Consider the following 14,555-nt stretch of genomic DNA (forward strand, 5'->3'; position numbering starts at 1 on the left):
TCACGAAGGTATGGCTCATTCTAAGGAATTGGTCCCATTTCCGGGACTCTAAACTTGAGTGAAATTTACAGCTGTCAGTTTCCTGAAAATAGTCTGGCATAGGAAATAGAAAGCATTTTTCCTCCTTCTCTGTAGTAATTAAGGATATTGTATACAATGGCAAGTAGCTCACTAAAATATAGAAATTTCTTCTTTTTCTTTTCCTCTTTTTTTGAGACAGAGTCTCACTGGGTAGTTCAGACTGGCCTTGAACTCACTTCAGACCAACCTTGAATCTGTGATCTTCTTGCTTCGGGTTCCTGAGTACTGGGATAACATGCTTGTACTGTGCTTGGCTTTGAAATTCTTCCTTGAGTAAATAAAAACGCATGTACCATGCCTGGTTTTGAAATTCTTCTTGAATAAATAAAAATGCAGATCTTACCAGGGATACTAGTGGCCCAATTTGAAAGTGAGTCACTTTTCTAGTGACTTTTATTGCTTGGCTTCCGTCTTTTTCTTATCCTGCTACAGTCAGTTAACAACTCTGAATACTTACAGGAGTAGTTGTTTGACCACATTTCTTACAGTTAGTTTCCTCTTACTGTGAGTATTCTAATTTTCCCTGTTCAATCTAATTTGTGCACAATTCATGTGTATTTTGGCATTAATTAAAATTAAGGGAGCATAGCTCCAAAATGAAATACATTTATATGAAGTACTAACAGGCAGAGCTTAATGTAGTGTATTCTGTAATACACTTGAAATACAGAATTGGCGATTAGGGCAGGGGCTAAGAGATGACAGAAAGAAATGGAAGTGCATTGGTCGTGTTAGGCAAGACAAGCTGCTGGGAGAGCCACAGTCTGACACTGGTGGTTTTCCTAGTTCATACCTTTTCATTGCCATCCTTTGGTGCACCATGACATTCCTGGCCAGCAAAGGGCATCTCATGTTTCCTTTTCTCATTTGGATCTACAAAATTAACCAATTTAGGAAATACTTCCTGATGATGGGGATCAGTGGCAGCCTCTTCGTGTAGCTCTTACTTATTACATCAATGTTCCTATCACCCCAAATAGATGTCCCTGTCATTTTTTGTTTCCTGTAGCACATGATAATAATTTCATATAAAGGCCTGATTCAGTCCTTTCTCTCAAATGTTGTTCAACATGCGGGCTTTGTGACCATGATGTCAGGGAAGAAAAAATGGCAATGAAATATAGAAAATAAGGCAAAAGTGGGCAGAGGAGCTGCAGATCATTAGAGGCAGACACCACACACAGATGGTGGGGCAGCCAGAGGGTTAATGAAAGTGATTGCTTATTGGCCTCTACAGGTTGTGCTTTTCCTTGAATAAAAAGAAATCCTTATGTCCCACTCCCCATCAAAAAAAGGAAATGTTTGTGATCAGACACATCACAAGTAGACTTCTAAAGCCATCTTTTTAGTTAGAGGATTCTCCACTTGATTGGTTAAGGTAACCAGTAATACTTATTCCTGTATTAGTAAAAGCTCATTTTTGGGATTTCCTATCATTGTTTGAGAACCTTTCTGGTTCCATCCATTTTAAGTGTTTCTTTGTATGTAGAAACTCATTTGGCTCCATAAATAAATAATGAGATTATCTTAAAGTATGCACTTGGGAATATTTCCTTTTAAAACTGTAAAGTGATGTGTACATTTGAAAATTCAAGTAGTACAGAGAGCTGGGGGCTGTAGCTCAAGGGTGGCTCTTGCAGTGTCATGGGGGATGAATTCGAAAAGTAGAAAAAGAAAAGAAAAACACAGGTTTCACCATTCTGATTCCTTTTAATCCATACTTCTTCAGTTATGTTTAGTGCTTTCTTGGCTGTGCTTCCAGAAAATTTGCAAGCAAATAGGATATGTTTTTTTGTTTACTTCATTTATTCATACCATTCTTCCCACTCCCTTCTTTTTTCCCCCTCAAATACTTTAAAGCAAATCCCAGACATCATTTCCATTTGCTTAGAAATATGTCCATGTTTGTGTATATCTCTAACAGATAAGGACTTTGAAGAAATAACCACAATTCCACTGTCATACCTGACACGGCAACACTTGTTACTTGATATTTGAGCTCCTAGGCTACAATCAGGATTTCCTCAATGATCTCAAAGGTGTCTTTGACCTTTGTTTTGTTTAAAGAGGATAAAAATAAACTTCATACCTTGCTTCTATCTATCTGTCTGTCATCTGTCTGTCTATCTATCTAGGTCTTCATGTCTGTTTCTTTAATCCACAATCCCTTCCCATTTTAAAACACCATTTATCTGTTGAGGAAACTGGGTCATTTGCCCAGAGGAATTCCCTCATTCTAGACTTTGGTCGATTTCTTCCCTTTGCTGTGTTTAATGGTTTAAAAAAATATTGTGTTTCCAATAAACTGGTAGTGAGAGGCTTGCCTACATTTTTAAGACTTTCATAGATGGCATATTAGAAGGTACACGTGCCAATGCCATTTCTAGCAACTCTGAGATCCACTAGTGGCTCTAAGTGCTATCAGCTTGATCCATCCATTATAAAGGTTCCTTTCAATCTTTCATCTAATGATTTTAGCGGCAGTTATTTTTTTTTTAGAAAACAAAAAGAATCACTCTGGACATCTAGTTTTATCTTTCTTTATCCCCTAACTCATTAGAATTCTTTGACTTGTTCCCATATCAGCAAGAATAGCTCTATAACTTTTTCCCCATAATTTTATTGAGAAACAAATAGCAATGAGACAGTTTCAAACCAAATTGGTAGGACAGTTTCAATAATTAACACACTGCATACATTCTTCCTAGTGGTTAATTACAGTACAAGATGTGGACATGATATCCTATTTACAAACACCATTAGAACAAATCCTCTATTCATTAAGAGAATGTAACTGTATATCTATCCTAACCACTTTGAATACACAGACACAAAATGGACATTCATCTGTATCCCCTTTTTTTGTTAAGTTCCGTTTAGCTCTATAACTTTTTTAAAAAAATGACTTGATATATTTTTTTCTTTAATGGATTTGGAATTATTTCTGATTCCTCATGATTAAGAAAGGGATGCCGAGTAGTCGGCTCAACCAGATTTTATTCCTTGCAGCCGAAGGCTACTGCTGCTTCATAGACAGAAGTTCAGGGATACTCTGTGACGGCAGAGACGCTTCACTCTGAGGGTGGTGCCCGGGAGAACCGTCTGAGCTTTACTTGGAGAGGGGAGTTGGCTTATTTGCTTTCCTGAAAAATGGAAGCATCTGTGGTGGTGTGGCATGGCTCTTTGCAAAGCAGGCAGCGAGGCCCAGTCTGGAACAGAGGAAGGCAGCACACATTGTTAGTGGCAACCAGAGAGACAGAAATAAGAGGATAAAAAACCCTGACCTTAAGACTCCCTGATGGCTAAATTGGCAGCGGCATCCATCTGCACTAGCCACAGCTAAACAAATCAGCAGTAGGGATCCTAAAATTTGTCTCCATTGGAGTTCAGTGTGCGAAGTTATGATAGCTGGTTTGCAGTGCAGAGCAGTATGTTATTCTCTGGCCCATTTGATTTGTCTTTATTTCTCCCCCTGTTTCCAAGCCTCAGGAATTCAGACCTGGACTCAGGCCTGTCAGTTTCCTTCAAGAAACAAAGGCCCTGAATGCAGGCCTCTGTGCTTGCATACGGGGCCTTTGGGGCCTTGAGCCAGGTCGGGCCAGGTGAAGCCTCCAGGCAGATGTGTCCCAAGTGAGGGCAGAGTCTGACAGGGTGGCATCGGAATCCAGCATGTGGAACCCTGGTGCAGGTGACACGATGAATAGGGGTCGCTACATGAAGCAGGCATAAAGTTTCCCCAGGGATACAATCTTGGACTCACTGAAGAAAACACCCAAATCATTTTTAGTGCTCGTTATGTAGCAGTGCGTGTGCATTAGTGCCAAATGAGATGGGCCTTTTTGTTTTCCTTAATGTTCCTTTCTTTTCCCTCCTTCTTCCAAGCCTCAGAAGAGGAGAGTGGAAAGCCTTTCCAGTGTCCAATATGTGGTTTGGTTATAAAAAGGAAGAGTTACTGGAAGCGGCACATGGTGATTCACACAGGTTTAAAAAGTCATCAGTGTCCACTCTGTCCATTCCGGTGTGCTCGCAAGGACAATCTCAAATCCCACATGAAGGTAAGTCACCAGCAGAAGACCTCAGGGCCAGGCCACGTGGCCAGGTCCCCTGCACTCGGGCTGGTGCAGGCTGTGTCCCAGCTAGGAGGTGGGAGCAGGGGGATGGCCATGCTTGGCGTAACAGAATTCAGCAGAAAGGAAGGATGTGGAGAGACCTCTCGCTCATTCTCTCTCTCTCTCTTTCTCTAATATGTAGATATTAAGAATATTCCTAATGTAGATATTAAGAATATTCTTAATATACATATTAAGAATAGGAATCTTGGGTCTTTGTACTAAGTTATATCCTCAACTTCCCTTTTTAATTTCTTTTATATTCAGACAGGATCTTATGAAGTTGCTGAATTACACTTGTAGGCTGGGCCTACACTTGCATTTTTCCTGCAAGTTCCCTCCGGTTCCCAGAGTGCTGAGGCCACAGGCATGCACCACCATGTGCGACTGGAAAGGGTCTCTTATTTTGTTTTATTGTTTTGGTACTGGAATTAAACTCAGGACCTTGCGCTTGCCAGGCAGGTGCTGTCTGCTGAGCTATAGCCCCACTCCAGTGGTCTCTTTTAAAGCTATTAATATCCACTTTAAAACCAGAAACTTAATGCTAGAGAGGATCTTTAACATCCCAGTAACAAATGTGGTATAGGTTCATCCTTTCTAATAGCGGAGCAGCAGTCTCACCTGGCCTTGCTTGGCAACGTATTTCTGGGGGACTGAGAGGAAGAGCTGGCCAAGAGCAAGAAGCAGGGAAAGCCATCTCCAGGAAGAGCGGTGGGCCTGAGCGCTAGAGGACCAGCTCCTGTCCTGAGCCACTGCCCTTGCTGCCATGGTTTTATGCTGCAAAGATGGAGCCTGTGACGTGTGTCAGAAACTGCCCAGGCTGTGTATGTTGCACTTCACATGACTCGGGGAAAACCTTCGTAATACAGAAATCTTGGCAGGCCTTGTAAGTAGCACATGAGTATTTTTTAAGCTTCAAAGAGCAAACTCATAATGAACAGGGCATAAGTTTTTGAATTTGATAGACCTGAATTTAAATCTTACTGTACAGGCTTAAGCGAGTTAACCTTTAGACTCAATTTTTCTCCTCTGTTAAATGGGAACAGTAATGTTGGTGAGCATTGTTATTAATATTGAAAGAGATAGTTATAGTACACTGACACCCAAATGTTTCGAAGTAGCTACAGTATTTTAATAGTACTGGAGATTGAGCTCAGGGTCTTTGCCCTGAGCTATGTCTTTAGCCCTTTTCTATATTTTTTTTACCTTGAGACAGAGTCTTTCTAAGTCACTAAACTGTCCAGGCTGGTCTTAAGGTTTTAGTCCTTCTGTCGGAGTCTCCCAGAGTGCTGGGGTTACAAGTGTGTGCCCGCAGGCCTGATTAGAGGTATGGGCTTAATTGTAATCACCACCATTGTACGTCTTACCAAGTATATTTCACTGGTATTTACAATACAGTTTGTCCACTGAGATTATTGGTGAGTGTCTCCTTTGCTGGTATAAAAAGTAGAGGGCACATACACAATTAAATATTTGCTTATTTTGAAAGCTGGCAATTCAGTCTTTCAGAATTGCTGTTCAAAATTGTAACCAAGAGGGCCGGGGAGATGGAATAAGCGCTTGCCTGGCAAGCGCACGGGCCTGAGTTCAATCCCCAGTTCTGAAAAAAAAAAGAATTGTAACCAAGAGTGTGATCAGACAGAACCTCTGTTGACTTTAGGAGATAGCTTAGAAGATTGGAAAAAATTAAGTCCATGATGTAATTTGTTTTCATTCATTTGCCTTTGTCTCCTGGGAGTAGCCTGCCCTTCGTCTTCAGAATTCATTTAACCAGGAGTTCTGATTGGTTGAAGTTTTCTGATCTTACTTGGTTATTGCTTTAACCCTCCTCATCCTCTCTCTCATCTTCCCAAAGTAAAAGTCACAGTTTCAGACCTGCAGAGTTGGACTTCATTAGGCCAAGACTTCAAAGGAAATGGCTTTAGAACTAAAACTTGGTTTACTTACTGTGTCCTTAGCTGTGTTTAGAAATCAGGTCTGGTGAATTTAAAGCTTCAGCGAGCAGAAAACTTGCATCTAGCCTGACACCTTGTACGCTTGGCTTCAGCTCAGGGTCACTTAAAACAACCTATTTATAAACCCATGAGAAAAAAAAAAAGCTGGGTTTTCAATAGCAGGGACTACTGACCCTGAAACTCCAGGGGGATGAGTTGGGCGCCTTGATGACACAGACAGTCGGCCATGACAGTGCTGCAGATGAGAGCTGCCGGGCTTGGCAGGTCGTGGGGTCTCAGAGTGCTTTCAGAACAAATCAATAACCGGTACAATAAAGCAGTTGTGTGAAATTACTACTTTATTCAAACTCATAGTGTCCTAACCTGTTGAGCTATGACTCGAGCTTTTGATAAGGAAGTGGCTTAAAGGGCTCATGCAAGTTTAATTTTGTCAAAGGCGTACTTTCCTTTCTCTGCTTCCAATGCCTTGTTGTCAGCCTTTTTTTTTTTTTTAATTCAAAGGAATCCTGATTTTATTTTGATTAGACATATATTTAACTTTGCAAAAATTTGTGAAACAGTTCACACAGAAATACAATGGCTGTGATCTTATGCATAATATCATTTTTATACCCACCTGAGATTACAAATATGGGTAAGATTGTAAAAATTAAGATCAATTTTGCTTACAAAGTAAAAGCAGTCTAGTCAAACACCAAAAGTCTCTATGTGCTCAGAAAAACCTCAGCAAAAATCTCAGTTCTATATAATGTAGGTGAGAGTTTGAAAGACTCATTTAATCTCTCTAAACTTACTTCTGCTAATGGAGATAATAATCACAGAATCTATCTCGTGGGGTTGTCAGGAAACTTAAATGAGATGATGTTTTAAGAGCACTTAACTACAGTGCCCAACACAGAGAAGCAGCTTGCAGTAAATGTACCCAATACAGTAATCATTTTCTCAGTGCCAGCTGAATACAATCAATGTTTACATTTTAAAATAATAGTGGTGTAAGAAACTGCTTTAAAATAAGTTATATTGCTTTCCCTCTCTGTGAAATATTCCAACAGTGAGAATTTTAAAATGTTGATAGAATATCAAATTGAGCATCTATCCCATCACCCAGGCATAGCCGTTATCTTTCTGATAGACAACCTTCTGCGTTAACTGTATGGATTTATTTAGAAAAGTGGGACTGTGCTTCACTTGTCCAGCCGTACAGCACGTGCTGTGTTCCTGCTAGCATTGGGCACTGTACATTTTTTTGGTTAGCCTGCTTTTTCTCTAAAATATGTTGTGCACATGTTTTCATGACCGGCTATAGAAGGGGGTTTGTAAGTGCCTCCAGCTTCCTCGGGGTTTTTGTAGATTTCCATTAAGTCTTTTACAGCTTTCCTGGCTGAGTGCACATACAGAAATTAAACGTGAAATTCATAAGTTAGAACAGAAAACGTGAGGAGGACCGCTAAGATGAAGGAGCCTAGTGAGGTAAGGGCAAGACGCTGAAGCAGAGGCAGGGAACCCGTCCTGGGTCCCACATCCGCAGAGCTGTGAGCCCTCCTGAGGCCGAGGTCAGCCTAAGGGGGTGGACCAGAGGCTTCCCAAGAGTTTCTCTTAGCTTAGGAATGCCTTCGCTCAAGTGTCTGTCTACTCCAGATGGCCCAAAGGACTCCACAGCGCCTACTAGAGGTGGTTGAGGGTAAATGGCCAGGCGGTAAGTGAGTATAGGATCTGGACACAATAACTAGCCTCCGGAAGCATTGTTTATCAGCAGATTAAGAGGGACTTTAAAGCAAGCGTTAGGGCTGGGGAGATAGCTCAGTAGAATAAGTGCTTGCCTGGCAAGCACAAGGACCTGAGTTCAATCCCTGGTTCCTCCAAAGAATAAATAAGTAAAGTAAGCTTTAGGCTAAAGAAAATATTATCACAGAAAATTGCCCTTTTGTCAGGAGAGAAGGGGAGAAACTGACACTGCGGACAGAGCCAGTACGTCCCTTGCAGGCCACATGTGATGTGTACTCGCTGTGAGAAGGTAAAGTTCAAATACAAGTGTAAGTGCAAAAGTCTACCCATCACTTTTTTTTTAAACTTTCAACTTGCACTGATTTTCCTGGAACTAAATATAACAAGGTCGGGGTCTGGTGCAGAGAAGCCCCACGCATACCTGTACCTGCTCTCCTTTCAATACAAGGCTTCCTTTTTGTTCTGGAACTTGGGCTGGGGCTCTGTCTCTTCCCTTCCTCCGGAAGCCAATTGTGGACCTCCTCTTCTTGGATTAGGAGAATCCAGTTCTGCCCTCTCCAGGGCACTCCTGAAATGGAATCTGCCCCCAGTGCCCCGTGCTCGGGGACACAGAAGCTCCCCGCCTCATGGCCCTTACCACCTGTCTGTGGGGCACGCCTGTGGCAGCACCTGTCTGGCCTTCCGGGCAGTGGCTGGAGGTCCCGGGGTCCCTGCTGCTGTGTGACGTGGGTGGAGGAGGTGGTGGCAAATCTTCTCTGTTCTGTGAGAAAGCAAATGGAAGATCCGGAAAGAAGGAGGCCGTGCTGGTAGCCGCAGATGAGCCCGGTCTTTTGCCATTCAGGCAGAGGGAATGCCTTTTAGTGAGCAAGAATTTGCCTCAACAGAGTTTAAGTCTTTATGGTTCCTCGTGTTCATAAACTCAGGTTTTGGGGGGATCCAGAAACTCATGTTGTTTTTTTTCAGAAAGCCACAGTGGGGTGCTGTAGCAACAGGATCTCACCATTAACTTTTAATTTCTTTGCTTTTGTTGGTCACTTAACATTATTTAAAAGTATGTTTTGGCTGGTGAAGAATGCTTTTGGACTGTATTCAGAAGGCATAAACAGCTGTAGTAAAACTTGCTCTCTTGGAAGGGAGATCCATGCAAAGGGGCCAGGTGGTGTTGTGTGGATAGACAAATGAGTCTTTAACCTCACTGAGACCCGGGTTCAAATCCTGCTTAGGTCACCTCTGACCGACGAAGGGTCAGTTTTGTTTTGGTTTTGAATTCCAATCACTCACATTCTTCTTTGTCCAAATCACATAACTTCCAAAATCATTTGGCCCAAATCTACACAATTGGCAGTTTCAACACCAGGGAGGGCCAGTCCTGAAATAGCAGGGTGGAGTGGGTCAGTGCTGGATTACATTGGCAGAGATGAATGGGGAAGTTACGAGCTTATGAGCACCTGCCAGCTCTAGCCTGGCGTGGGCCAGTGTAGCGATTTCCTCACTTTTTCAAGCACTAAATTTGGTAGTGACAGGGAGAAAAAAATTGCTTGCAATTTTTGCAGATATCATGTGCATGCGAGAGGGGAACTGGATTTAAAAGTCTGCATTCTTCACTGCAGACATGAGAATCTGGAGCATGCTATTAGATCCACTGTTGGAAAAATTGATTTCCCCTTACCCAGAATGCTTGGTGAGGGTCAGACCTTGTTTTTTCTCCCGCTCTGCTTTCTTTCTGTGTACTTCTGTTCCAAGCGCTTCTTCTACGGACCCAATTTCCCCAGGGATACCCTGGAGGCATTATTCTCTTAAGTCCTTAATTACCTGAGTGCATGATTTTGAAAATTGACTTTATGCTTGCAAAACAACTAATTCTCTGTGTGACCATAACTGGGTATATGCAAAGTATTAGTATTGCGAGAATTATTTCACTGGTTCCCTTTTTTGACCCCTAACTGGTGATTTTGTATCCGTGCTGGGCTTATGGTCTTTCCTCAGAAGTCATCCACTGAGATTGTCTCTCTAGACTCTCAGGAGGATGCTGCTCAATGCAGCATCCTTTGGCAGACAGTGTCTTCAGTCGCTGTGGACCCACTTCATGTGCTGGGATTGGCCCCATTCTCTGGAGCACACAAATGCTGTGTCCCTCTGATGGTTTTCTTCCTGGACCCTTGCACAGCAAGGAGGTTGCTAATGAGTAGCTCGGCTGGACGGTGGCGAGGCACTTTCCATGCCTGCACAGCGGCTTGCTCACTTTTCTCTTTGCTTCACAGGTTCATCAGCATCAGGACCGGGGAGAGACCTTCCAGTGCCAGCTCTGCCCTTTCACTTCCTCACGCCACTTCAGCCTGAAACTCCACATGCGTTGCCATCAGCACTTCCTGAGGACAGAAGCCAAGGTGAAGGAGGAGATCCCAGACCCAGATGTCAAGGGATCTCCCCACCTCAGTGACAGTGGCTGCCTGGGGCAGCAAAGGGAAGGAGGAGGGACAGAGCTAGTGGGGACCGTGATGACGTCTAACACTCCAGAGAGGACTAGCCAGGGTGGGGCTGGCGTCTCGCCTTTGCTGGTGAAGGAGGAACCCAAGGAAGATAACGGCCTGCCCACCTCCTTTACCCTGAACGCTGCCGACAGGCCCGCCAACCACACAAAGCTGAAAGACCCCTCCGAATATGTGGCCAGCAGTGCGGCCGCTTTGTTCAGCCAGGACATCTCTGTTAAGATGGCGTCTGATTTTCTCATGAAGCTGTCAGGTACTTGAACAGGGTTGTACGTCTCTCTCCCTCCTTCTTTCTCCTTTTCTCTACCACTGTTTTCATCTGTAAAATAAACTGGTGGGACTAGAAGCCTTCAAGGTCCCCTTAATTTGAACACCTTGAACTTTTGTTGTTTCTCCTCTCTTTTTCTCTCAGCCATCCTTTAGAAGTAGGCCTTGCTTTGGCTTGGGCCTCAAAACAATGGAGATTGTTGATACCACCCCCTTCCAGCTGTGGGGGTTAAAGGTCATAGGTCTGAGCCAGGTATGGGCCAGCTGCTTTGGGGGATGTTCGGGCCATTTTAGCTTGTCTCTTCTGCACTGGTTTCTCCAAAATATTTGTATGTATGAAATTCCTATTGACACTATTGAATTTTTTTTTTCTTTTTGTATTTTAGGGAAGGGTGTACAGGGTTTTCAGGGTCTCACTACTAGATCAGACTCTAGTGATTTGCTTGTTTACAGCCTCCCAAGAGTTCTAATTACAGGTGTGCACCACCACGCCCAGTCTCAATTGCCTTCTCAGTATGCCCTGGGGAAGGGGCCCGCACTGCAGGCCTGGGGATTGAACTCCTGGCCCCTGCTTGCAGGTGCTTTAATCCACTGAGCTATTTGGCCAGCCCATATTGAAATTCTTTACTGTCCCAATCTGAACTATTTTGAAGAGACATAGTATAGATTAAGATTGCCATGAGGAACTACAGATGTTTAAAATTTAAGCAAATGATAGATTGTCTTCATGAGTTTTTTTTTTTTTTTTCCAGGATTGTGTGTGTGTGTGTGTGTGTGTATGTGTGTATGTGTGTGTGTAGTTTATTTATTGTTGCAATTATACTGAACATAAAATTTACCATTTTAACCATTTTTAGGTGTACAGCTCAATGGTGTTTTGGCTTGCTGTACAGCCGTTGCCACCATTCATCCTGAGAACTTTAGCATCTTTCCAAACTATACTCTTTTAATAATAAATCCATAGCTCCTGGTGGCCATTTTACCTTTGCTGAATTTGACTGAGTATCTCATGTGAAAGGAAATTTTTTTAAAGCATCTCTAAACATTCTTTTCTAACTTCCCTAATCCCCTTTGGAAATAAGATGATATGTAAATTATAAAAAATGCATTCTTACTAATTAACATCACTTTCCCTCACCACCAGATAATATATCTTTGGGGTCATTTTTTTTTCCTAATGCTTTTGATTAAGTAGTGATGTTTAACAAGGCTGAGAGTTGTCAGATGTTTTTTTCTGACTTTTTCGGAAAGATAAGATGTGTTATGGGACTGTGCTGCTCCTCATTACAATTTTAAAAGTATGGTTTTAATTTTACAGGAGTTGTAGAGGGTGGGGAAAGGTCGGTGGAGAACTGGTTCTGTCTCGCTGTTGAAGGTGGCAGTCCCCAGGATGGTTTCCAAATGCCATTTCAGCTCTTTGGAGATTGACAATACCCTTTAAGTGGAGAATAATTGGTCACTGCCTTCCTTTAAATGGGCTGTGAGTCGCATTTCACTAAATGTCATTGCCAGGTGAATGAGAGGCTCAGCTTCACTCTGAAGTTTCATTGCTCCATGACAATAGGGGTCTCTTGGAATGCCGCTTCACCCCAAATCTTGGCCTCTTGGATGGAAAATGAGGCATCCCAGAAATGAAAGGAAGAAGAAAGGAGAAGGGAAGCAACTGAGAAACATACCAGTGCACAGGCGTGAGGCACCCCTACTCTGCCAGTGGCCAGGTCCCAGGATTTGACAACACCTGACCAAGGCTTTGATGAGCAGCTAAGAGTTCTCTGCCCCACTGCCTCCAACTCAGGGAAAATATGTTCAAGACTTTGCGTTTTAGAAGCATTTTTTTTTTTCTAATATAGACTACACAGGAGTCCTTCCCCCTTTGCTGCCCTGATCCTTCAAGATGTCAGGCACAGGGAGCACTGCTTCTTCCGGGATGGCCTTGCCTACCAGTGTGATGGCAAAAGGGACTCTCTCCCTGGGGCTGTGCAACCTAGAAAAGAAACAAATGACAGGTTCACTTGGCTTAGCTCAGAATGGTGGACATGTCCTTACTCAGCAGAGAGGGCAAACTAAGTGGGGGAATAGCTCTTACTAAGGTGTTGTGCACTTCACTCCAGTAATCCCAGGGATTTTTTTTTTTTTTTTTTTTTAAACCCCAGAGGGCGATGAGGAGGGAGGCAGGCAGTTTGATCTTCCCTTGAAACACTGGTGTATGATATGCGACTCCTGCTGGGCTCAGCTCTGAGTGCTCCCTGGCAGGCTGAGGCTGTAATTAGCAGCAGCCCCAAGCTCAGGGAGCACAGGAGAAGGCTTTCTCGCCTCTGCTTAGAGCCAGCTCTGCAAATAACAGACAAGGGAAAAGAGGCCAGTGCATAGGTTGGGGTGAAGCACCGTGCACCCCAAGCCTTCTATTGTGATCCTTTTTTTCAGCTAGCTATTGATGGGGAGTTGTTGATGGTTTGGCAGTGGGAGTATTTACTGACTGATCAATTGGCATAAGAAAACAGATAACAAATGCACACTATTTATGCAAAAGGCCCATGCCGCTATTTTATGGTGGCTTACTAGAGGTCCTGAAACCTGACTTGTATGCACTGTTACCTAGCAACCTGTTATAAAGTCACCGGGGAGTGAGATGCATCAGTAATTTTTTTTGTGTGTGCATATTTGGATGTAAATGTAAACTTGGTGACTGTGGCAGTACAGCCCACAGGAGGAGAAGATATGTTAAAAGGAAGGAATACATTTTCTGCAGGAATTTTTTTTTCTTCCTTCCCCACTAACCATTTGGTTGGTCCGCCTCTACAATTGATAGCTGCTTTCACTGCGGGGCCCTACCTGGCCTCTCGGTGGACATGATTCAGGGACAAAAAGACCCAATCCCAGGGAGCTGTGGCTGAGTTTCTAGCTCTTCTTGTCCTCAAATGGAGTGAGCTGGTGGCTAGCCTCAGGCCCTGCCCCTCGGTGTCATAACGGCGCCATTGTTCTTGCACAGAATTTTTTTTCACTGGGCTCTGTCCGTGCACCTGCTGGTACGATAGGGCGCAGCTGTTTATGGCACCGAGTCTGGGAGCCTTTGTGCCAGCCAGATCACTGTCTGCAAAACTGGAACACAGTGACAAATTCAAGTGTGTAGACACCTACTTGTTTCCAAAAGAGAGCTAGGAAACACTTGATGCTTTCTTGCCTGGGTATTAAAGGGAATCTTTCTTGTTCCCTTAATTTAAACCTAAGCATAAAGAAGACCAAATTAGAACTCAAGGAGATTCAAACTTACTGGGTAGAATGCTATTTTAAATGGTTTCAAAATCCTCCTCTCACCCTTTCTCCCATTTGGACGTTTCCTTGTGTACCAGAAAAAAAAAATCCCTCGTCCAGGTGATCAGCTTTCTCCCTCTGAGCCCAAGGTTCACATCCCTGGATCATCAAAGGTGAATAATATTGCCTACATCTAGGCATCCCATCATCCCTATGATGCCCTACATCCGGGCATCCCAGGGTCATAATCACAGATGCTCACTGCCAGATTCAGGGAAGAACAGGGAGCTGTACTTGCTACTGTGTGAGTTGATGGGGAAAAATAATTCTATAGACTTTGCTTAGAGTTTTGACCTAGAGGCAAGCCTCATAAGGCTAGGGCTTTGCATGTTTATATAGATCTTTCTGAAGCCAGAAGACTTAGATCATTATAGGACAGGGCAGCCGATCCAGGGGTCACATGCCTAGGAGTGTGCTGGGAGAGGTGCTCAGCCAACCATGGGAAGCTTGCATTCCTGCTCTCTCCCACAGCCTGCAGCAGTTCTTAACTTCTACCACAGGTTACACTTACCTGGGGAGTTTTTGTAAAATGCCAGAGCCTAGAAATTATTGTTTAATTGGTCTGGGATAGGCTTTAGACAGTGGTATTTTCTCTACAATCCTCAAATGATTCTAAC

The 14,555-nt window shown here is 43.3% G+C and overlaps 1 protein-coding gene across 8 annotated transcripts in view; it reads left to right on the forward strand.

Moving 5' to 3' along the window:
* The window catches only part of Znf827 (zinc finger protein 827), a 170,711-nt gene that overhangs the window by 39,644 nt on the left and 116,512 nt on the right, over window positions 1–14,555 (forward strand). For all 8 annotated transcript variants that reach the window (XR_002818969.1, XM_004645439.2, XM_023705731.1 and 5 more), the window contains exons 3-4: window positions 3,964–4,136; window positions 10,132–10,612. Coding sequence is in view for 7 of the 8 variants with exons in the window: in XM_004645439.2 (XP_004645496.1) it covers window positions 3,964–4,136; window positions 10,132–10,612 (654 nt within the window). In the remaining variant the exon portion in view is untranslated. The remainder of the gene's footprint in view (window positions 1–3,963; window positions 4,137–10,131; window positions 10,613–14,555) is intronic.

Source organism: Octodon degus, unplaced genomic scaffold, assembly GCF_000260255.1.
Source record: "Octodon degus isolate 3935 unplaced genomic scaffold, OctDeg1.0 scaffold00227, whole genome shotgun sequence".
NCBI classification, from domain to species: domain Eukaryota; kingdom Metazoa; phylum Chordata; class Mammalia; order Rodentia; family Octodontidae; genus Octodon; species Octodon degus.